The sequence below is a fragment of the Eschrichtius robustus genome, chromosome 15, assembly GCF_028021215.1.
Source record: "Eschrichtius robustus isolate mEscRob2 chromosome 15, mEscRob2.pri, whole genome shotgun sequence".
NCBI classification, from domain to species: domain Eukaryota; kingdom Metazoa; phylum Chordata; class Mammalia; order Artiodactyla; family Eschrichtiidae; genus Eschrichtius; species Eschrichtius robustus.
In genome coordinates, this window is record NC_090838.1 from 61,476,324 (window position 1) to 61,501,803 (window position 25,480).

The 25,480-nt window shown below is 35.3% G+C and overlaps 1 protein-coding gene across 5 annotated transcripts in view; it reads left to right on the top strand.

Moving 5' to 3' along the window:
- ZNF638 (zinc finger protein 638) overlaps window positions 1-21,191 on the top strand; it is an 88,661-nt gene extending 67,470 nt beyond the window's left edge. For all 5 annotated transcript variants that reach the window (XM_068563915.1, XM_068563917.1, XM_068563918.1 and 2 more), the window contains 10 exons: window positions 384-518; window positions 1,672-1,797; window positions 6,126-6,163; window positions 10,414-11,638; window positions 12,224-12,289; window positions 14,169-15,123; window positions 15,934-16,038; window positions 18,402-18,503; window positions 19,245-19,363; window positions 20,875-21,191. In XM_068563915.1, the coding sequence (XP_068420016.1) occupies window positions 384-518; window positions 1,672-1,797; window positions 6,126-6,163; window positions 10,414-11,638; window positions 12,224-12,289; window positions 14,169-15,123; window positions 15,934-16,038; window positions 18,402-18,503; window positions 19,245-19,363; window positions 20,875-20,940 (2,937 nt within the window). In that variant the 3' untranslated portion in view covers window positions 20,941-21,191. The remainder of the gene's footprint in view (window positions 1-383; window positions 519-1,671; window positions 1,798-6,125; window positions 6,164-10,413; window positions 11,639-12,223; window positions 12,290-14,168; window positions 15,124-15,933; window positions 16,039-18,401; window positions 18,504-19,244; window positions 19,364-20,874) is intronic.
- Window positions 21,192-25,480: the final 4,289 nt, after the last annotated feature.

Here is a 25,480-nt window from a genome sequence, read left to right on the forward strand (position 1 = left end):
TGAGGTGATGGAGATGTCAGATGAGTCTTCTCTTGGTAAAAATAAGAAATAGAGGGTAAAGGAGTCCTAATGTGCAATATTTTTTAGATTCTGGAGCCATATTAACTGACGGGTAAATATTCGGTATATTAAGTGTTTTGGGTACATATTATATTGATAGAAGAAAGATTATACTTCCTTTTTTAGTATATTGTTTCACTGATTATTCACATCTAGTACTAAGACCTCGCTATCTTTACCCGTATAGTCATTTTCTTGCTCTTGGGAGAGGACATCACCTGACCTCTGAAAAATAAATTGTTAGTCTGTGTTTTACAGTTTGATACTTTAGCTGTTTTTCTCTTTTTCTATGCTGTCTCCTAAAAAAAAAAAAAAAACTACAGGCAAATGTAGATAAAATTTACGATCGATTTGTACATCTTGATAACTTACCAGAAGATGGACTTCAGTGTGTACTTTGTGTTGGACTTCAGTTTGGAAAAGTGGATCACCATGTATACATGAGTAATAAAAACAAGGTAACAAGGTCACTTCTATTTTCGCTGTATGTTCTGTAGAGAATATATAATTGAACCCTATATTCTTACGGTCTGTAACTTTTAATTCAGCTTCTGAACTGAAGCACCTATAAATATTATTCAGCCTCTTAGCAGAATTATGATATACCATCATATTTTCTCCTGGGCTGTGGCAGGAAGGAGGAAGAACTCTTAGTTTGAAGGGGAAATAAAAACTTGCACAAGGGAGAAAGGTAATACGTGCAAAGAGCATTATCTTTTGGGGAAGTGCAGACTTGTGTTCATCTAGCCTTAACTACCTTTGTGACCTTAGCTAAGTTGGTTTACACTTTTACTTCTTATTTATAAAATGAAAGGGTGTCAACCAGGTATTTCTAAAGTCCCTTTACATTTTCTGTGCCCTCTGTTTTCTCTGTTTAATTCAGACGTGTCCATGAAAATTAGATTTTGGTCAACCATGTATTACCTAGAAAGGTAGAAGGGGTTTTATAGCAAAGTTGACAGTATTTGCTTCATAAAAAATACCTAATTGACCAAATAGTAGATACTAATTTCTTTGACATGTTTAAGAAATTTCTTTAACCATGTTTAAGTGTCAGTTCAGTGGCATTTAAGTATATTCACGTTGTTGTGCAGCCATCACCACTATCCATCTCCAGAACTTTTTCATTTTCACAAACTAAAACTCCCTGTCCATTAAACAACAACTCTCCATCTCCCCTTTTCCTAGCCCCTGGCAACCACCATTCTACCATTTAAATTTCTGTCTCTGAATTTAACTACTTTAGGTACCTCATATAAGTGGAATCATACAATTTTTGTCCTTCTGTGTCTGGCTTATTTCACTTAGCATGTCTTCCAGCATGTATTGTAGCATATGTCAGAATTTTCCTTCTTGAGGCTGAATAATATTCCATTGTATGTATGTACCACATGTGTTTATCCACTCGTCTGTTGATCGACACTTGGGTTGCTTCCACCTTTTGACTGTGAATAATACTGGTATGAATATGGGTGTACAAATACTTGTTCCAGTTCTGGCTTTCAAGTCTTTTAGGTATATACTAAAAAATGAAATTGCTGGATTCTATGGTAATTCTACTTTTAATTTTTTTAGGAACTATTAATTAATACTTTTCTGTCTTTTCCAAAGGCAATTCTTCAGTTAGATAGTCCTGAATCTGCTCAGTCAATGTACAGCTTTCTGAAACAAAATCCACAGAACATAGGTAACCATGTATTGACCTGCACATTATCTCCAAAGATAGACTCATCAGAGGTAAGATTATTTTGTATCAACTTTTGTGCTTTTAGAAAATGAGGAAAGCATAAAGGTCATTCTCCCAAAGCTAGAAGATACACTCTGAAGCTGATTTCGAGAATTATTCTTGGACAATAGTCAAACTCATTCTGAGTTCAGATACTGTTTCTTTTAAAAATTTATCTTGCAATCATTATTCCAATTTTCATGTTTATGGAACAGTATAAATTTGTATAAATGAGAATAGATTGAGGTAATTTTAGAAAATGTAGCGTATTCATTCTGATGCTTACTATGGACATATGTGCAGAGTGATGCCATATACATAGCATGATTATCTCCAGAATGCAGTCTACATTGAGTCCATTTTGACTTCCTCCTGATAGAAGTTTTTTTCTTTTACTTGTTTAAATTATTATACTCTCTTCTTTCATAAGAAAGAAGATTTTACAGGTTCTTGGCTTGCACAGTAATAATCTTTGAAAACTGAATAGTCTACCTTTGAAAGAATTAAATTGAAACTCAGATGTTTTCTCTTTCTAATAGTTTCATTGTATCTCAATAGCAGGAGGTAAATAGGGCCTTATATTTGGTGTCTGCTGTTTTTTGTTAATCTGCCAAACTCGTGCTTGCTCAAGAAAGAGAAAATTCCACCATCTAAATCCAGATTAAATAGAGCACCTATAAGTAAATGAATGCATCATGATACTGATTTAAGCACAAATTTTTTTTTTTTTAATTTATTTATTTTTGGCTGCATTGGGTCTTCGTTGCTGCGTGCAGGCTTTCTTTTGTTGCAGCGAGCGGGGGCTGTTCTTCATTGTGGTATGCAGGCTTCTCATTGCGGTGGCTTCTCTTGTTGCGGAGCACGGGCTCTAGGCACACGGGCTTCAGTAGTTGTGGCACACGGGCTTCAGTAGTTGTGGCACACGGGCTTCAGTAGTTGTGGCACACGGGCTTAGTTGCTCTGTGGCATGTGGGATCTTCCCAGACCAGGGCTCGAACCCATGTCCCCTGCATTGGCAGGAGGATTCTTAACCACTGGGCCACCAGGGAAGTCCTTAAGCACAAATTTGTGTGGTTTGTTTAACCTGATTTCAGAAAAAAAATTTTTTTAAGTTTTTAGCATTTTTTTTTTCTCTACAGAACATTGTATTTTTAAAACTTTGTGTTGTGGTGTGTTTCAAGTTATTACTTTCAACTATGTTCAGAATTACAGTAAACACAGGCTACGCATAAATTTTTCTTCCAGAATTGTGGTCCCAAATTCTTAGACTTAAAGAAAATGAAACAAGTGGAAATTATATGAAACCTCTGCCTAAATTAATGCTTTATTTCCCACATCCTAACTCAACCTCATTCTTACAGCTTATTAAATTGAAGAGCACATTTAACTTACTATAAAAGACTTATTAGCTCCACCACTGATAAGCTAGCCTTGTAATCTTGAGCATGTCACATAATGTCCATTATATCCATTTAACAAATCATAAATTGGATAGTAGAGGCAGGTGGACTAATTTCAAGGTGTTGTAATAGTCTATATGAGAGGTAATGAAAGCCTAAGCTAGACTATGAGGTGGAAATAAATCCTGCCCCCAGATTTTTTTAATAACAGTTTTTAATTTACCATGTTTATAATGAGTTAATTAGTATCCTATGTTACCCTCTGTTCAATATCCTCCCCCCATTTTTGTTACCTGTAATGTTACTTCCACATGTAGTACAATTACAGCCTTTAATTCTATAACTATAGTTACCTTGCATACAGAGTATGAAGGCTTAATTCTAAGTACGGAAACCCAGTACCTGTATTTTTGATATCTTGATTATGAAGATATTTACTGCAGAATTTAGTAATGAGAGTAGGTCTATAAAGAAAGAAATACGTGTAACTTGCACACTTGGAAGTGACTCTCTTATACTCCCGGTCTTTTCTCAAAATGATGCTGTGTTTTTGTTCAGTATTTGGGTTATGGCTTTCCTGTACAGTTTAGGAGTTGTTTTTTGTTGTTGAAAGGAAAAAAGAAGACTGTCTTCATGTTACTCGGGTCACATAACTTAATTACTATTTGTTGAATAGAATATGCTCTCTTCTTAGAGCTATTCTTCTGACACCCTGTTCTAAATTTATGGCCATTTGCTTTGTAAAGGCATCTATATACCTTTGATTTTCTTTTTATTGCTCTTCTGAGTTACTTCTGTTATTTCTTGGACTATGTATCTCCTACTCTCTTGGATTACTTTCTGTTTGCCAGGATATATTGTCAAATAATTTTCCCAGAAAGTATGTATGGCCAGTAAACTTTCTAAATCCCTGCATATTTGGAAATGACTTTATTTTTCTCTTACATGTTTCATTGATGGTGTGTCCAGGTGGAGAATTCTGTGCTCAGATTGTTCTCGCTTTTATTGTTTTGTTTTTCTTAACCAGTGTTGTTAAGGAGAAGGCTGATTCCAATCCTACCTCTATGTAATTTTTTTTTTTCTCTTTGAAACCTTTTAGCATTTTTTCCTAATTCATTTAGCAAATAGTTATCTAATTCCTTCTCTATGCCAGCACTGTTTTAGATTTTGGAATACATTGGTAAACAGAGAAGTCAATGGCCCAGTCTTCAAGGAGCTTATTTTATATATATACACACACACACACACACACACACACACACACACGTATATATATGTAGTGTGAGGTGGTAAAAAGTGCTATGAAGTGCTGTGGAGAAAAATCAAGAAAAAATGATAGAGTGTGCTGGATGGCGGGGTGTGCAGGGGGATATGTGTATTTTAGAGTGGTCAGGCCCCTCTGAGAAAGAGTTATTTGAGAGACCTGAAAGAAAGAAGTAAGAGAGCGAACTCTACTAACGTATCAAAGAGAAGAGGTTTTTAGAGAGAACAAGAGCTAAGGCCTTAAGGACGTATTTGGTGATTCGGGAATTCCAAGGAGGATCAGTATGGCTGGTGCAGTGAGCAAGGTTTTAACTTGGTTTGGGACTTATTTCCTATATCCTGCTTAGATCATTCATTGAATTTATGAAATCTAAAAATTAGTGTGTTCCTTCACCTGAGGAAAATTTTCCTCTTATGTCTTTGAATATTTCTTCTCTTCAGATTTTAATGTTCTGTCTTTCTGGAAGTAGCACCTGTACTGATATTATGGCTGCTATATCCTATTGAATTTTTTTTTAGAAAAATTTTTTAGAGAGTATTCTTTAGAGTTGTTTTTAAAGCAGTTCTCTGAAATATCTTCAGTCAGCTTTGTATGCTTGATTTGTTCTCTCTTGTGCATTTGTTTTTCTCTTCTATTAATTTATGAATAAAGAAGCAAGTTAGCTAATACAGGTATCTGGTACAGATTTTCTCTCCTATCATATAGGTTGGTTTTGGTTTTGGTTTTGGTTTTGGTTTTGGTTTTGGTTTCCTCTAACAAGTTTCTCCCATGAATGAGAAGACCGCTTGTCAGCACTGTGGATGGGACTTATCAACTGCCATCTTTAATTTTCTTTATATACCATTACAGTGTAGAGTGGATACCTTACCAGATACCCTAGTAAAGAAGGCCTTTACTCTGGGACTCCAACACCCACACCGGGAACCTCTCTAGAAATACTATTCAGTTTCTATACAATATAATTCTCAGCTTTTAATCTGAGAAAATCTAGAGAAAGATAATTCTCAACTCAGCACACGATTCCCCACAGAAAAAGCCTTCAGCTAGTATATGTAAGTTCTAAAGGGCAGATATTTTTGCTCTTTTGTTCAGTGATGTATCCTAAGTGCCTGGATCAGTGCTTGGCATAAGCACTGAATTTTAATTCCTCCTTTCATTTTGGGCCCCAGGACATTGCTTTCTTGGTGGTTCAGATACATGTTTAAAAGGATTATTGTTACATTTTGTCCAGCACTTCTGTGTGTTTTGAGTAGAAAGCTTTCTAAGTCAACTAGTCTCTCATAAATAGAAGTCTTTTAAAATAATAATTGCACAAAAAATACGTTGATATTTCAGGTTACTTGTTTTTATTCTTAGCAAAAGGTAGTATTTCCAGGCTTTTAAAGTTAAAATTTTCTTATTTATTATCAACATTATGGAAACTTATTTTTCTCATTAATTTCTGTGTGTCATTTATTCTGTATAATCTTATTTAGAGATCTTTATCTAAAAATGGGAAAAAAATTCTAGAACCTGATGGTTATGTGGACACTGAAAACTATCTGTTTTGATATATTTTTAAGGTATGGGTGTTTTTTTTAGCTTAGATTTTAAGAACTGAAAACACTGCATTGATGAGTTAAATATTTTAAATCCAGTAGAATAGCCTCTAATAAAATGTGGAATTATATTACAGGCTGAAGCTGAGAAAGACCCAGAACTAGGGAAAAAAAGGTATGTTGCTTTAAGTTTGCTAACAGTTTTTATAGTATGTAGTTAATTACTAAATATTATTTGTGTATTTTATGGTAATTGTTCACTAGTAACAAAAAGTTTGTATCTTTTATATGAGTGTTATGAGGGTGTTTTTTGTTTTGGGGTTTTTGGAGGGCTCTGTTTGACCTAGGGGCTTTTTTTGTTATTATTTTTTGTCTCTTTCAGATATTTACTGATTTTTTTTTTTTTAGGAGAAGTGAATGTGTACACACAGTTTGAATTAAATATATAAATTTGCCTTCTTTATGAAATATTTTGCTAATTCTCTTGAACAGCTCAACTCTGTTATCAGTGTTATATTCTTGTTAGATTTTCCTATTCCAAAATAGTTAGGCACAGTAGTAATTTTAAGTTTGTTTGTATAATCCTTTTAAATTTTCATTGAGTTTTTAAAACCAGAAAGATAATATTTAGTGTGTATTTTGGTATAAAACAAAATAATATGTACACTGCTTTATATTTTCAGAGGGTGAAAGGTTGTTCTTCAGAGTCTATACAAACTGGTAACTCGCAACTTTTTTTGACCACATATATTATATCCTCTTTGTAGTGACTTTCTCATCCTGATGAATACCACACTCATCACCACCCTTGTCCCACCAATGAATAACCTCCCTTTTACTGCTCTTCATTGGGAATCACTGATAGAGGATTCTTTCTCTCTTTCATACTAAGTGATTTACCCTTATTTCTTAGTCAGTGTAGTAAGAGCTTATCAGTTTGAAAGAGGAGTTTGAGTGTATAAATATGGAAAGTTTATTTTATTTGATACACTGCCTAATTATAAGATGCCTGAAAAACAGGATGTCTTATGGATTTTTCTTCTCAGTAATTTTTATAAAATGAGACTTTTAAATGATAAAGATGATTATGAGTACATTAAAATATATCGGTAACTTTAAGCAATAGGTTGGCTATACATATCCACACAAACTTTTTTAAGTTGCACATCAGCATACCAATTATATTTACATGCCTAAGAAGTAATAACCAACAGCAAGCAGTGTTTGCTACAAAAGCCCGCAAAGGGCTGAATAAGTAACAATGCTGCATGTAGTAGTATAGATAGACCTGCAGTTTGGCTGTAGTAACTCTGGCTGGTAAGTAAGTAGGCTCTTCCAAAAATCCATTTTATATATTTCATTTGACAGTTTCTTTCACGTCCAAAAGAATAGCTACTGTGTGCGTTTGGTCATTTTCTCTTTCATTGTTTTCACTTATCTTTTAAAATCAGATATGTCTTAATGAATTTACAAATAGTTGTCTAATCTTATTAATTTTTAAAGTTCTAGCACTAATAATTTCTTAATTCCCACTTTGCAGTTGTTTTTTTCTGACCTGTATGATGTTAGAGAAAAAAGACATGGGATGTGGCTGAATACTTCACATTTCTTTATTGGAGTAAGCTGATCCTGAGAAAATACTGGTCCTTGTATTTTTTTTTTTTTTTTTTTTTTAAGCACTTGTGGATGCTAATTCGTTAATATGATCCTCTTGTTTATAGTTAATGTAAAGTGTTTGTTTCCTTTTTAAAAGAAATCTCACATGGGTATATTAATAATTTAATAAAATTCTACATTTTCCCTGTTTTAACCAACCCCCATGTGAACATTATTTATTTATCATATGATTAAGGCTCCAAATAAGGGTGCAAGAGGAAATGTTCACCAGTTCATTAATAATGTTGGGCAGTACTCAGTGGCCCTCTGAAATAAATACTGATCTTCACTGTTATGTCTCAGTCTAAAGTTTCTCAGAAAGTATATGGTATGGTGTTAACCTTTGTTCTCATGGCCAGCTTTTATTATATACCTTCTCTGAAGATTTTGAAACCCTGGTTTTATGGAGGGATGGGGTAGGACAGGGGAGTGGGAAATTAGATACCTCTATCCTGAACCCAGCCTTTTCTGGAATCCTTTTTTGGTCCAGTTTCCAGAATATGATTTTGTTTTCTTTATTCTTTTAAAAGACTGTTTTTTATACTCTGGTGTTAATAATTTCATTTATTTGACATCTCAAACTGACTTTCCAAGCTAACTTGATGAACACTGAAGCTTTTTACCGTATCAGCCAGAAAACTAGATACTAATTTTTGGAAAATAAATCCTATGAAGAAAGCACTATAATTTTAAAAGACTGGCACACAAGAACAAATATGGAATTAAGCCATTTTCCTAAGTAGGTTCATGCTGTCTGTTTCAAGTGTGATACTGCATAGTGATTCATTTTGTATAAAAGATAACAGCTTTTTAAATTTACTGACAAACTTTAAATGTGGTAAAGGGGGAGGACTTACTGTATCCTAGAGCCAGGAATCAAAATCTCCATTGTTCTCCTTCTAAAGCCCAGTAAATTGGTGTTTTTGTATAGCTCTAGTTTGTAAAGCCTTTAGGGTTAATATGCAGTTCTGTAATGAGGCAGGAGTTTGAATTTAATGTTCATTATTGGAAATGAGTCTTGTAACTTAAAAATGAAAGCTTATTTCTTGAGAAATAATATTCACATAACTGCTTTAACTGAATATCACAACTTTTTCTTTGTCATATTTGTGCTTGGCAACAAGTTTTTTTTTTACTTTTCCTAAGAATTTGGAACACCAAAAATCAGCCATTGGTATTTTTTAATATAAGGGATGTGAATCATTTCAAATACAAACCTTTAAACCCTTTCAGCATACAAAGGATAGCTTATACAGTTGAATAGAATATTATTTGATAAAGGTCTGTGGTTACTGACTTTTTAACTTAAATAAATTCCTCAAACTCTTTGCCTTAATGGCTTTTCTTCAAGAGGTGTTTCTCTGATCTCTTAGAAAAGTTTTCTCCTCTGGAAGTTTAAACTTAACCATCTTTGTAGGAGGGAGGAATAGTTTATTGGCTCATAAGATTAGACCCTGATGTGGTAGCACTTACTTTTTCCAAACTTCTGAAATATTATTAATGTCTCAGGACACGGACACCATCTTGCAGTAACTAAAGAGTATATAGCCGCCCTTTGAGAAGCATATCAAAAGGGATGTCTCATCCCCTCCTTCCTTGAAGAGTAGGAGGAAAAAGTCAACACTGAGATATTGATATGGCAGGATCACTTTCTGGAGTCTTTCTCCAACCTGTACCTTCTAATGTAATTAATCAGATGTATTTGTTAAACATTATTGTGTTGACAGAGTGCTGGATGTTGTCCTCAGAAGCTAAGATTTTCCTTATTACTATTCAGGATAATCTCTTATCCATGGAGCATTAATATAAAAACAGTTTATTCTGTCTCTGTCTCAGTGAAAATAGTTGTATCGCACACTTTTATTTTTATGTTGGATTTGGGAGGACCTTGATGAATTAGATCAGTTGCATGTATTTGCCATGTATTTCCTCCATTTCCTCTAAATAATTTTACTTAAAATTTTAAGCTATGTATTAGCATCTTAAATTAGTCTCTGTAACTGGAAGGATTTCTTTTAACAAATTTCTTCTTGTGATATAGCCAAAGGCACATACTTTATAATAAGTACACATGTTTATGTTAAGGTGGTTGTATCAGCTTTGCCTCTAACTTTAAATCTCCAACAGAGTATTTAAAAGATATTTCCAAAGAAAGTTTTCTTTTAAGTATTACTAATAAATACACTTCTTGGGAAATTGAAAACAAATCTGTTTCACACCCAAAAGAAAGAGGTGACGTGTTTAAGATAAGTGTGGCCTATCAGTTTCTGTTTCTGTTCCTTTTATGTAAGGCTCACTTATAAAATTGTAAATAATGCATGGATCAATAGTTTCACGAACCATAAACGTATTTTATTATTTCAGTTACCACTGTTGGGGAGATAAGACCTAATAATAATTTGAGATGTCTCAAATTCACGTTCAGCCTTCTGGTATCAGGGGCAAACTTGACACAGAAGGAAAAATAAATGGTTATAACTTATATGAGTAAAATGATCATATCAGTGGTCATAATATTGCCATAATTTCCTTTGAACTAAAAAGAAATCTTTAGTGCAATGGAGGATCATTTTAAAATTTTATGTTATCTGTATATTTACATCAAAACTTCTTAACCATTATTATGCTGATTGGCTGGATTTCCCAGTGCTTATTGCTCTTGTATCAGGAAGTCTTAACAATTAGCATCAACAGGATTATTTATGATGGTTGAATTCTCATCATAGTTTGGTTTTTGTTTGTGTTCTTTTTGTTTTTAAATACTTTTAGCCCTGACTTGAAAAACCATTCAGTTGATGAAAGTGAGGTGCAAAGAGCAGCTGATAGTCCCTCCGTTAAACCTAGTGAAGTTAAAGAGGAATCTATTCCCAGCATTCAGACAGAAACTTTTATACAACAGGAAGAGCCTTGTGAGGAAGAACCAGAAAAAGCACTATGTGTCTCTGACTTTGCTATTGAAACATTTGAAGTTGGAACTCAGGGAGAGGAGGTCAAAGTGGAAATTCCTCTTGTAGCTTCCACTCCAGCCAGTATTGACTTATTCACTGAAAATGGAGAGCAGTCTGTTTTAAATCAGCAGGTGTATACCAGTGACTTTGAGAAGGAAGAGGCAGAAATTATTAACCCTGAAACAGAATTAACATCATCTGATAGTGCATTTATAGAAGAAAGGAACATCAAAGGAATTCTAGAAGACTCTCCATCTGAAGCAGAAGATTTCTTTTCTGCAATTACACAGTCTATGATAGAAGCTGTAGCTGAAGTAGACAAACATGAAACTGTTTCAGAAATAGTACCATCTACTTGTGTTGTGGCCTTAGTACCTGGAATTTCCACTGGGGATGAGCAGTCAGTGAGCACAAAGGGAATTTCTGCAAAAAGTAATATGGATGAAAAGGAGGAGAATGAATTAAATACCAAGGGAACCAGAATGAATCTGCAAATACGAATAGAGAAGGCTGAAAAGAATGATGATAAGATGGTTGCAGAGAAGTTGGAAAAGATTGTGGCTGCAATGAAAGAAAAGCCTGCAGAAAACTCAGTGACCAAGGCATGCCCAAATAAAGGAGTGGTTCAGGCCAATAAGTCTGATGAAACTAGTAAAATTAGTACGCTGCCTGCATCAAATGCATCTAGCAGTAAATCAAGCATCAAGGCTGGTATGGTCTCTTCTCTAAAGGCAAAAGCTACAGCTTCAAAATCTGAAAACCAGAAGAGTTTTCTAAAATCTGTACTCAGAGATCAAATAAATGCTGAAAAGAAACTTTCAGCCAAGGAATTGGGTCTCCTTAAACCTACAAGTGCCAGATCAGGCTTGGCTGAAAACAGCAGTAAATTGAAACCCACTCAGAGCAGTGTTACCAGAGGAGGCAGTGGAAGGATCTCAGCCCTGCAAGGCAAAGATTCTAAACTGGATTACAGGGATATTACAAAACAGTCTCAGGAAACAGAGGCTAAACCTTCCGTCATGAAACGGGATGACAGCAACAATAAGGTGAGGAGGGTAGGAAGAGTGTTCAGAGAATCTTTGACGTGATTAGCTCTCTGTTGTAGCTAAGGAGTAGGAGATGTAATCTTGTTTTATGCTTTCATCTGCTCACTCCCTTCACCCCCAAGCTCCCTTTTCCCTTTCTTAAATGACTCCATTGATTTAAGCCAGTAGACACTTAGAATAATAAGCTCAAGTTTGTAATTTATTAACAGGTGTGAAAGCATTATTTGGATAAAATGTGGTCAGAAATAAAACTTTGCATTTAAAAAAAAAAAAAACCTGCATTGAATCTCCTGAGGTGATTTAGCTTCTGAAATGGGAAACCGTTTTCTCTTTTAAATTGAAGCTTCCTTTATCAGCTTACTGATGGCCCTACTTAGACAGTAAAACTGAATTTAACTACAGCTTATGGAGATGATGCCTATACTGTTAAATGATTGTTGACTTAGCTTGGTATACCTGTTAAATATTTGTATAATTGAATGTGTTTGGGTAATATTTGCTTTTTGAATTCTTTTTGTGTTTTAAAGAACATTAATAACCTAGTTGTAAATTCTGTTTTTCTGTATTTCTTATTTAATATTTCAGACTTTGACTGGGCAAAACACTAAGACTCCTAAAAGCACCACTGGTAGAAGTTCCAAACCCAAAGAGGTAAGAAACAATCTACTAACACAGACCCATCTATTCCATCATTCCATAAAAGAGTTCGTCCACCTTGTAACTTGTGTCTCTCCTGTAATAATTAGTTTGATATAGAGCAAGGGACAGGAATGAGATAGTATGTTTTTGACCCCACCACCAGTTCATTTTCTGACCTTGAGCTAGGCTAAATAGTTTGTTCTTGGTGTGGAGCAAAAAGTTAACACAGGGATGGAAAGGGGATTAGAGTAGGAAGACACCTCCAGTCTCACATCAGTAGGAAGGGGTTGTAACACAGAATAAAATCATCTATGTAAAGGAGGTTGACATTTGACTTGAGTCCTCTCCATTTTGTTATCCTTTTGGTACCACTCAATTTAACCTAACTAGACGGGCTTTAAGATTTACTTTCTTGGTACTGACTTCTACTGCCAAATAAACATGTTACAATTTATATTTGGCTGTTTGGTATTTTAGATTTCTGTTATTCATAGACTATTTTTTCAGTTATTTTACTTTTTTCCCCTGGTAGGGCATAAATTTGGGTCTACTTTATTAGGGCAAGGAGAAATGTTAGTAGTTTAAGAAGCAGAAGTAAGGATTATGGTTCTTCCATGGCTTAATAAATTGATAGTACAGTTGCTTACACATCCCCCCTCCTGCCCTAAATTTACTGTGTATGTATTCTAATGCCATTATTATATTTACTAGTTAATTGACCATTGATAGTGTACTAAATGTGTAGGAGGCCTGCCAGGAATTTATTTTCTTTAGTAATTGGCACCATTTTTCAAATTACAGATACTATTTTTTTTTCAAGTGCAGTTATATTTGTCATTAAGTCTTAGTAATAAATTTTCTGTATAACTTTCTCAAAATATAAATCTTATATAGGCATACCTCAGAGATATTACAAGTTCTGTTCCAGACCAGAATAGTAAAGTAAATATCTGAATAAAAGTGAGTCACACAAATTTTTTGGTTTCCCAGTACATGTAAAAGTTATGTTTATACTATACTGTACTCTATTAAGTGTACAGTAGCATTGTGTCTTTAAAAAAATGTGCATACCTTAATTAAGTACCTTATTGCTAAAAAATGCTAACCATCATCTGAGTCTTCAGTGAATCGTAATCTTTCTGCAGTAGTAACATCAAAGGTCACTGACCAGAGATCACCATAACAAATACAATAATAATGAAGAAGTTTGCATATTGTGAGAATTACCGAAATGTGACACAGAGACATGAAGTTATCAAGTGCTGTTGGAAAAATGGCGCCAATAGACTTGTTTATCACAGGGTTTCCACAAATCTTCAATTTGTAAAAAGTAGTATCTACAAAGTACAATAAAGCAAAGTGCAATTAAGCAAAGTGTGCCTGTATCTTAGTATTACATATCTTAAAAATACGTATTATGTATCTAAATTGATTGATGGAACAATCTAGTTAGCTGTTAACTTTCTAGTTGCATTTGAGGTGCTTTTAGTAGTCCATGAAGTCTCCAAAACACTTGCTGGATATCGTTTAACATATGGAATGGTAAATTCTTTATATTATGTTAATTGTTTGATAAATGCTCTTAATGTAGTATTTTTGTACATCATATTTCCAATTCGCACGTCATTTAGGAAATAATTGTAATCTTACTGAAATTAAGTAAAGGTGGAATTAGATTGCTATTGTTAGGATTTTACCTTTGGCATTGTTTACTCTTTGGATTTGTTTGTGGGGCTTTGAAAAATAACTAATTTCAGCTTTAGGAAACATCTCTATACTGAAATTCTCACAAATGATAGGTATGTCATGCACATTTATTGAGACTGTATGGAACCTAGCCAGTTATCAGTAGTTGTTCACAATTCTGTGAGTTTTTTTACCTTTCCAACAGGAACCCTTATTTCCATTTAATTTGGATGAATTTGTTACTGTGGATGAAGTTATAGAAGAAGTGAATCCTTTTCAAGCCAAGCAGAATCCACTGAAGGGAAAAAGGAAAGAAGCTCTCAAAAATACCCCTTCCTCTGAACTTAACTTGAAGAAGAAGAAGGGGAAAATCTCTGCTCCTCGTGTTGTTGAGGGAGAATTATCTTTTGTAACATTGGATGAGATTGGGGAAGAAGAAGATGCAGCTGCACATCTAGCACAAGCTCTAGTCACTGTGGATGAAGTAATTGATGAAGAAGAAATAAATATGGAGGAAATGGTAAAAAATTCAAATTCACTTCTTACATTAGATGAGTTAATTGATCAAGATGATTGCATTTCCCACAGTGAACCTAAAGATGTTACTGTACTGTCAGTGGCTGAAGAACAAGATCTTCTCAAACAGGAACGCTTGGTAACTGTGGATGAAATTGGAGAAGTAGAAGAGCTACCTTTAAATGAGTCGGCAGACATAAGTTTTGCTGCTTTAAACACTAAAGGAGATGAGGAAAATACTGGAAGGGATTCCATTGGGTTCATTTCTTCTCACATGCCTGAAGACCCTTCTGCTTTAGTTACTGTAGATGAAATACAGGATGACAGCAGTGATCTGCATTTAGTGACATTAGATGAAGTAACTGAAGAGGATGAAGACTCTCTGGCAGATTTTAACAACCTTAAAGAAGAGCTTAATTTTGTTACTGTTGATGAAGTTGGAGAGGAGGAAGATGGAGACAATGATTTAAAAGTTGAATTAACACAAAGCAAACATGACCATCCCACCGATAAAAGAGGGGATAGAAGAAAGAGAGCTGTGGACACAAAGAAGACAAAACTTGAAGCTTTGTCCCAAGTGGGTCCAGTAAATGAGAATATTATGGAAGAAGATCTGAAAACCATGATTGAAAGACACTTAGCAGGTAGATACTCAGAAGTGGTAGCTTTTGTTTTATAGGGGACTACATTTAAAATTTTTTTAAATATATGTTACAACATTACCAATAATTTCACTGTGTATTGACATAAGAAGCCAACAGATAGTTATGGCCAAGTGATATTTTCCGAAGAAATATGTTCAAGTTTCACAAATTTCTCTTAGTTCAGACCCTGCCCCAAGTTACTGTATCTCAAGAAAAGATAACAAAACCAGAAAGCAAACTAGAATACCCAGATTAGAATTGGAATGAAAATGATATGTTTGTATTATTGAGAAAATACAGCTTTTGATAAGTAGAAGGCTGTTTATACCAGCCTGCCTCCTAGTTTTTGCTTAGACTTAGGATTTGGGAAAATTTGTGAAGGTACCATTTCACTTTTAAGTAATATTTTGATGGTATAGAATAATAGGTCAGCTCACTTTTCAGTACTTTAGGGAGATCGAAATAATTTCGAATACAAAAATCTTGAAAAATTTAACCAAACTAAGAAAAAATACTAGAAAGGTCCCACAGTCTTGAACAAAATAGGAAAATGTGGGTAGGCTCCTTGAGAAAAGCAGGTGGTAAGGTGGAGTTTTGATCCGGATAAATGGGAAAATAAAAGGAGAATGCTTAGACTAGTGCTGAATTTTTAAAAACAGAATTCTCCTATTTTATATTAGAAATAGGTTTCCTTCCCAAATTTGAGTAATATCTATCTTGTTTGCAAAAAAGGTGTTAAAGTTGTTATTCAGAGTTAAAAGCAATTTAAACACTGTTACTGTAGCAATAAATTAGACTTTCTCTTTAAAGCTAAAGTGCCAGCCAAGAGAGTTAGAATTGGGAAACCGCCACCATCAGAAAAAGCTGTTACGGCAGAACCAGCAAATGATGAAGAGGCCTTCCAAATTAGTGAAGGTAAAGCAGGATTGATAGAAGTGGGGGAGAGAGTAACGCAATATGAGGAGGTGGTTAAAGTTCCAAAGATCTACTGTCTAAGAAGAAAAGTAGAAAAAGAGTCAACAGAGCAGGGATGGGAGTTGAGGGAGTGAGGGAAGGCAGCCCATTAATGATTAGATCTGGATAAAGATTTTTATCTTTGCAATTATAGAGATAATGGAACATAATGGAATGGGATAATAGAGAATAATATGGGATCCTGTTACAATAGAATGTGACAAATTTTTGTGGAAATGATCCACGAAAGGTTATTCTGACCATGTTGCAGCATCAAGTAAAAATTATTTATTAACTAGCTTTTACTTGTGTACCAGATCCCTTGCTTTGTGGATGCTGCCAAGCAGACAGCCAGTGAATTAAATAAGATGTCTTAATAACAGTGCAATTCATGTTGAAACAAATAGGGAACAGTGTCTAGAATACTCCAGTTACTTAACGAGTATTTGTCATTGTGTCCATATATTCATAGCAAAATCCTAAATCCCTTGTACCGTTCTCTTTGAAAACAGCACCCTCATTGCCCTCCTGCTTTTGTATCCTATGTTCTCTAAGGAAAAACTACCAACTGTGGTTCAGTCGAATCTCATTGACCTAGCTCCCAGCTGGGTCCTCAGTGCTGCTCCACAATTTATTTAGGCCCCCTTCCTTTCCCATTTCCTAACCAGGTGGAATAAAAACCTAAAACCCTTCTGCTTGTCATACTGGATTAAGTTTTTTTCTTCTTAATTTAGTCTTATTTGACTTCTCTGCATCGTTTGTTACTGTTGATTATGTACTCTTTCTTGATGCTCTCTCCCTTGGCTAAGTGGGTACTCCTCCTTTGTCTATTCTTCTCCATTAACCTCTCCTTGATACCAAGCCATAGTCAGTGTTTTTACTAACCGACAAATGCTTCTAGCATAATTTCATGAGGGCTTTCCCCCCCTCGGGATTTCTGTTGTGATAGGGCAACTTCAGCTACCAGCTTGCTTAGAACTGCCTCATCTCAACAGAAGAATAGAGAAAGAATCATTTCTTTACTGCTTTTGTAACCATTTATTTTCATTAATAGACAATATATTTGATGAAAGAACCTAGCTTAAGAAAAAGTCATTTTTTAAATAATTTTAAACTTAAAATATTTGTTTTAATCTTTTAAATTATTATGTAATTATATATAATATGTATTACTGTTGTTGTTATTATTAGATAAAGGTGCCTTTGGAGTGGCAGCAGCAAATGTGTTTGAGGAAGTATTACTCTGTTCAGGGTTGTAGCAAGACACTGGAGGCCGTTTTAAGCATCAAGTCAAGAAAAGTGAGGCAGCCTTTTCAATCGACTCTTTGGGACTTGATGACTGGTAAAATGCAAGGAGTAAGAGAACAGTAAATAACGATTTCATAGTTTCTAACCATCCCCTCAGATTTGGTAAAGAAGTAGCCCAGTTACATGGGGAGAGCACTGAACTTGAAGTCACAAGTCTCTGTCACTTACTGGCTATGCATCCTTGGACATAATCAGTTTCTTACCTCTTTTGGTTTTGCTTTCTCCATCTGTGAAGAAATAGGGATAATAATGATTTGACCTGCCTGTCTCACACGAGATAAAAGCTAAATGAATGATATATATGTGAGAGAGATTTGTCCAGTGCTTTACAACAGTTAGGTATTTCAGCTACTGAGGGTAACCAGAATTGCTTGGAACCAGTTTTTGTTTTTGTCTTCCCCCAAGATCCTGTTAGGCATTTTGCTGATAACATTGAGTGCTTCTTACAACGTTAATTCACTTTGCTGGGTTTGAATGTTTGTAGTTTCACTTGTGATTCAGTCTAGCAAGGGTCTTAGTCCATCAGTTTAGGTTTTGTTTTTCTTGGTTGGAAGGGTTTTCAGTACAGGGCAGCAGAATTATTCTCTGCTCGTGTCCTTTTCCCCTCAATCCACACTCTTCTCCCACCCCAGCACTTTCGCATACACACGTTAACTCTTGCCAATAATATAGAACTTGAACTTCTTCCATTACCTTTTAAATTCTTTCCTTAACAATGTGTAAATAAAATATGCTGCTAAGCATTAGTCCCATATCCTTAAATCTATTTAATAAGGTTGAACAGATTTACCCATTTATTCCTTATATAAAGACTCTTGGAAGAATAGTCGGGTAGGATTAACCAAGAAAGGTTTACTTAGAGAGGTGATCCATAAATTAATCTTTTTTTTTCATAGATTAATCTTTGAAGGCAGAGATTATCTGATGTTAGCTTCAGATAACATCACTTAGTATAAAATCTATAAATCTGTTTTGAATAACTTTTTTTTTTTCCTTGAAAAATTTAATGAGTTTAGTTGATGAAGAATCTGAATTAATGGATTCAGAACCAGAACGAAAACGCAAGAAGATTGAGGACTCTTCTTTGGGGAAATCAGTGGCACCTGATGTCCCTGAAGGTAAAGTAAAAATGACATTTTTTCCTTATCCATGTGAAATAAAAATTCAGAACCGTAATAAGTGTTCTGTCGTTTAGATGAGTAATGCAGTGACCTTGCTTAGATGATTAGAGTGGAAATTAGCAAGCTTTGCACACTGGCATTTCTGAGAACAGTTTATTAAGCTGTGTTTTTACCTGGCAAAGATATTTTTATTGCACTCTTGAAGTCTGGGATATGTACTTTCTTTGTTGCTCTGGTAAGAATTGAGTTATACTTGCCCAGGCAGAAATTCCAGTTGAGTAGGACATGCTGGAAAAGCTTAGCTAGCAAACTTTGTTCATGGCCAGCTCAGATGAGCTAAGGGGCACCTTATTTGTTTACCCAGTGTATTCCTCAAGCAGACAGTTGACTATCATTTTGCCTCTTCTCCCTGTTTTATTTAAACAGTGGATTCCTAAGAGGTTTATTTCAAAGACTACCAGATTCTTTCCCAGTGAACTGCTATTCTGAAGGAGTTCCCTGCCATTCCTGGAGGCTCTGGAATATTACAGAATTTGTTTAAAAATAAAGACTTCGGTTTTGTGATTAGAGGCTTAATTGCTCTTGATCCCTAGATACATAACAGCGTGTATTATGTTTGTATATAAGTGTATACTGTGCTTAGTATGTTTATCATGTTTAGATAAATTAACACAGCTCTAGATAAATCATCGTTAATTTTTTTCCTTCCTCTTCCCTCTCTCTCTTCCTGTCCTCTAGATTTAGACTTTCTTGTACCGAAGGCTGGATTCTTCTGTCCAATTTGTTCCCTCTTCTACTCAGGTGAAAAAGCAATGACAAATCACTGCAGGAGTACACGTCATAAGCAAAATACAGAGGTAGATATTTTTAATTTTTAACTCATCAAATCTTCAGGTGGTGGTATCATAGTCAAACTACTGAAGTGTCCACACAAAATGTACATTCTTTCCTTTTGGACGAACTTTTTAAGGTTTGTTTATTCCTCTTAAGTTTATTCCTCTTAAGTTCAAAGTACTATTCATGTCCTTCACTGTATCTTGCCAGTAACTCCTAGTTTTTATTCCTTTTCCTCTGGCAGCGTTTGCCACAGTAGATTTTGCATATCACTACTCCCAGGTGACACTCCACTAAAGTGTGGGAAACTGTATATTCTGATGCCCTCTTGCAGAGTCATGGACACATAACATGTTAAAGTTTCAGACTTGTCTAGCCAAAGAATCCACTTAACTTTATTTAATCCATTTCCTCACTACTACCACCCCTTTTTTTAGTTGTACATGTCTTTGGGACACATTTAGATTAGAACTCTAGAGAATCGTCTTTAGCCATAGTTGAAACAGTGGTTCTGATTCCTCCTGAATGTTTGAGAGTTGCTTTATATATCCTCTGTATTGAATTTGTGGCACAGACACTCATCTAACATTCATTGAGCTGTTATTTGCTGGAAGCTTATTCAATCCCCCAATCAATTTTATGAGGTAGATGCTATCAGTTCCAATTTTGAAGATGAGGAAACAGGATTGAAGAGTACCTAATCCCCAAGATCACATAGCTAGTTAGTGGCAGATTTAGGATTTGAACCTACCTTTGTTTTATTCTAAGCTTATGCCCTTAAACATTGTGCTGTGCTACCTATGCTCTTAACATGCCACTTTTCCACTTGAAATCTTCCACTGCCTTCATATTACACTTGGAATAATATCCAAACTTCTTATTGTGGGTCTGTAAGGCCCTTCGTGATCTGATTTTTTTTCTACTTCTCTGACCTCACTATTATTGCTCACTCTGTTTCAGCTTTTTTGGCTCTTTTTTTTTCGTACATGAAAGGCCCCTTGGCTGCCTTTGCACCTTTATATTGCTGTTCCTTTGCCCTCTCCCAACCCCCCTTGTATAGCTGGTTCTTCCTCATCTTTTAGGTCTCGACTCAAATAACAGCTTCCCTGAAAGACCTTTGACAAAGAAAGACCTAGCTAAAGTAGAACACTCCTCCCACCCCAAAAAACATCTCATTTACTTTACAGTCTTTCTTTCCTTTATAATACTTACCACCACCCCCTAAATTATCTTGCTTATTCTTTTATTGTTTCTCTTCCCCCACTAGAATGTCAGCTCCATGAGGTAAGGGGCCTTATCTATCTTGTTGACCACTGAGTCCCCCAGCATCAAGATAATGCATAAGTATATCATAAATATCAGATGATTCATGAATGGAAGGAAGGAATGTTAATGTAAGGCACTGTGTTTCTAATCTTTATTCTGTAGGATCAAGCTCTTTAAATTGTAAATACAATGAAATACATTAGATACGTTTGTAACAGAGCAAAGCAACATCTAATAAATATTTTATATTATGAATTGCTTTTAACAGAAGTTCATGGCCAAGCAAAGAAAGGAAAAGGAGCAGAATGAGGCTGAAGAAAGAAGCTCTAGGTGATTGGGGGAAAGGGGAAAAAATTCATTAGAAATTCGTTTAGGGTCCAGTTGATTTGTGTATTTTTGTTATCACTTAATTTGTAATTTTTGTTTCAGAAGCAAATATTCATGTTGTACAAATTTCTGATTGCCCTTGATGTAGAGAGACTGAAGGGGAAAGTATGATGGGTTTGATTTTTATATCAAATCATCAGGCATGGAGAAATATCTTTTAGAAGTGTTTAAATAAATGTTCCTACTGTATATTTAAAATACCATGTTGTGTCTGTGGCTGATTTATTAAAGACTTGCTAGCCTCTGCAGACAGGCTTCTCTACAACCACTGAGACTTGGGATGTTTGGGGATTCTTCTTGTGTTAACTGGAAGTCATAGGCATGACAGTGTTTGGCTTTGCTTCAACTGGTACAGGTCAAAGATTTCTTAAAACTCTCAATTTTTCTGGATAAAATTCAATTACAGCATGTTTGGCTCAGGTAGGTTTGAGTAAAACCTTGCTTGACTTTTTTAATGGGTTAGAAAGATATTTTTCCTGCGTCTGGTAACATCTGCTGTTTTTGCCAGGACCCATTTAAGGTAGCTCCTAGCAAGTCATTTAATATTAACTTGAAACTACAAAGACAAAGTAGCCTTCACTTTCTGTAGACCACAAGAATTGCTTTTTAAACCACTTGAATTATTATTTAATATGCTTGTGAGGAGTTGTAAAGGTACAAAAAAAATAATTCACTGGATTTTTAGGTGCTGGACACAGCCCTGTACTGTAAAGTTTTAGATGAGGCCATGCTTCAGACATAAGCCTACTGACTTCGAATTTTTAGTATCTGATTCTTTATCTCTTTAGATTAGAATGCACCAATTAACAATAGAGGGTGAATGGCGGGAAACAAAAAACAACTACTTTTTTAGATCTCTTACTCCCATCACAGCACAAGAGTTAGCTCACAGTCAGCAAGAGTGGAGTGAAGAACACAACATCTTTTTGTTGTTGCTCACCAAACTCACTGCACACTCAGTTCGCACTTAGCCACAGCCTGAGCAAAATGATAAAATACTACGCGCCACAGAGTAAGGAATGGGGTGGGGAGAGGGATGGCTTGTGGATGCCAAGAGTCTGTTGTAATTAAAACCATATAGGTGAATGAGGTACTAAGAGGGAGAAGAGCTATTAAAAGGTTGGAGTATAAGGTGCTGGCAAGTTAAGGTGGCAGAGTAGGGGAGTTCCATGATGCTTTAGTGGTTAGGATTTGGCGCTTTCACTGCTAACGCCTGGGTTCAATCCCTCATCTGGGAACTGAGATCCCACAAGCTGTGCGGTGCAGCCCGCCACCACCCCCCCCAAAAAAAACACACCAGTAGGGTAAATAAGACTCTTAAAGAATCTTTTCCTGGGGCTGCTTCTGAAGCTTTTAAAACCAGAGAAATTAGGAACTTCTTTAATCTTGCCTGGATCAACCTTGGTGTTTAATCTTAAGAATTTATTTTTATTTATTTTTGGCCACACCACGTGGCTTGTGGGATCTCAGTTCCCCAACCAGGGATTGAACCCAAACCACGGCACTGAAAGCACCGAATCCTAACCACTAGACCACCTGGGAACTCCCTAATCTTAAGAATTTAAATGTGAAACTCTTATTTCCTTCAAATTAGTTATCTGGATATTGGGATTCTAAATTAAAATAAAAGGAACCTGCTAAAGCATAAAAGTATAGTAGAGGTGATTTGTGTGTTTTATCCTAGTGACACATGTTGATGATTCACTATATGTAGTAAATAATGTTCCTCTCTGCTGCTGCTTGCACTTAAGACTGGGAATTTTTATCTTAGGGCTCCAAATACAGAAGATTTTTAGGTTTGTTTTGTTTTGTTTTTTTAAATAAACATACCTTTTTTGCATATAATCTTAGAAGTGTTCTAGACTTTTCCAGAAAACCTTGAAATACCTCCCTCCCTTTATTCACACTACACATATGGGATGTCATTTACATAGCAGTTTCTGCTTACTAGTTGGTTAAGGTATATAATTGGATTGCAGCTTTTATCATTTCAGCATAGTTTCTATCATTATCTAGACACCAAAGCAAGAAAAGGTTGTGTTCAACACCTCTATAAAGGTATTTAGATTCTTGTACCCTTTCTGGCGTAGAATGCTGTGGAGGTTTGCCTCTCCAAAACTGCTCCTTCTGAATTCTTTAAAAAGAAAAAGAATGTGTTGAGAGTCGGGTTTTAAAACGTTAAATTTTTATTTTAATGTTTTATTATTTGATTGTAGAAAATATCAAGCATTTGAAAAAGAATAGGGTAATTTATATATACTAATTATCTAGTTTGAGTAATTATCAATGCAGTTATCAATTTATGTATTTACTTTTTTCACTTCTCATATTATTTTAAAGTAAATCTCAGCATGTCATTTTACCCATAAATGTTTCATTGTGTATTTCTAAAAGATAAGGATTCTTCTTAAAATAACCAATAATATCATTAAAAATATTCCTTATTTAAATAAAAACCCAGGGACTTTCCTGGTGGTGCAGTGGTTAAGAATCCGCCTGCTAATGCAGGGTACACGGGTTCAAGCAGTGGTCTGGGAAGATCCCACATGCCGTGGAGCAACTAAGCCTGTGCACCACAACTACTGAGCCTGCGCTCTAGAGCCCACAAGCCACAACTACTGAGCCCGCGTGCCACAACTACTGACGCCCGCGCACCTAGGGCCCGTGCTCTGCAACAAGAGAAGCCACCACAATGAGAAGCCCGTGCACCGCAACGAAGAGTAGCCCCCACTCGCCACGCCACAACTAGAGAAAGCCCGCACGCAGCAACGAAGACCCAGTGCAGCCAAAATAAGTAAATAAATAAAAATCCAGTTCAGATTTTCTACTCTTTCATAAATGATTTTTGTTTTCTTTTACTATGTTTGCATCAAGATCAAAATAAGATCCATACGTTGTTGCTGGCTTGGTAGGTCTTTTAAATTTTTAATATATAGACTCTCTTCTGGTAATCTATTTAATGAAGAAACGAGATATTCAGTTTTGCAAAGCCATGCTACTCAAAATGTGGTCTTTGGATCTAGTGCCAGTCCACGAACTGTCTGGTACTAGTACAGAAATTGAAAGTGTTTAGAAACTTCATCGCCGTTTGTTGAATCTAATAATTTTAAAAATTGGGCTTGCATGTTTTTGCATTTTTTATTTTTAAAAAAATATTTTCAAGTATCAGTCCGTGATAGATTAGAAATTAGGGGGTGAAAAATAAACTGATCCATCACATAGTTTGAGAAGCACTGCTGAAGGGTTTCACACAGCCTGGATTTTGTTGATTGCAACTATACAGTGGAATTCTAACATATTCCTCTTATAAATTGATAGTTGAATACAGAACCTTGATCAGAATTTCCTTTCTTTTTGGCAAGACTGCTTCAGACGGTGTGTGGTCTTCCTGATCAGGAGGCACGAAATACCTGTTTTCTTTGGGATTTTGGTAGCAGTTGATGCTTAGAGCTTTGATGCACTTGGTCATTAGGGATTGTGAAACATTGATATTATAATTCTGTATTTCTTCTTGTATAAACTAGGATACTTGTCTGAAAAGAGAACTTCCCCTCATCTGCTGTTTGGTTACTCAGTGGGTATGGTTTATGTAAAAAAGACATGATACATATTTGATGCTTTTCCTTTATTTACCTTTTTCCCCCAAAAAATAAGTTGTTTTATTGGCATTCACTGATCGTGATAAATTCTTTTTATTTAAATAGTAATTTGAGTTCATGAATTTTAACATATTTGATGTTACAAACCTTTACAGTATCAGCCTGTTGATACTCGATTGTTCCATTTTTGGCCTTCTTGATTTGACTCCTCATTCCTTTTAACGTGACACAACTAATTTTAATAGGTTCCTTCCTATCTGTATATGAAGATGTTGCAGGCTCATCTTGAATACCTCCTGCCCCAAATCTGAAGTCAGCTGTTTCCTTAAGGAACAGTGTCTACTTAGGGTGTTCATTGCTTCTGTTTGGTTATTGCTCTTCAGTGGCTGGAACTTGGAAGTATGTTTTGTTTTTAAGATAAAATGCATCATGATCATACTGATTCTTCTGGTTCAAATTCGGACTTACAAGTTTTTATTTAGCTCTTTTAGGTCTAGATCTTCTTTGTCCTATGTCAGGAATTCTCATTCTCAGGGACATCAGAATAACAATACCAAGACCATAACCAACAATGTGATTATTAAAAACAGAAAATCTTAAACTTGAAAGCTTTTGCACGCCAAAGGGAACCATAAGCAAAACGAAAAGACAACCCTCAGAATGGGAGAAAATATTTGCAAACAAAGGAACCGACAAGGGATTAGTCTCCAAAATACACAAACCTCTCATGCAGCTCAATATCAAAAAAACAAGCAACCTAATCCAAAAATGGGCAGAAGACCTAAATAGACATTTCTCCAAAGAAGACATACAGATGGCCAAAAAGCACATGAAAGGATGCTCAACATCACTAATTATTAGAGAAATGCAAATCAAAACTACAATGAG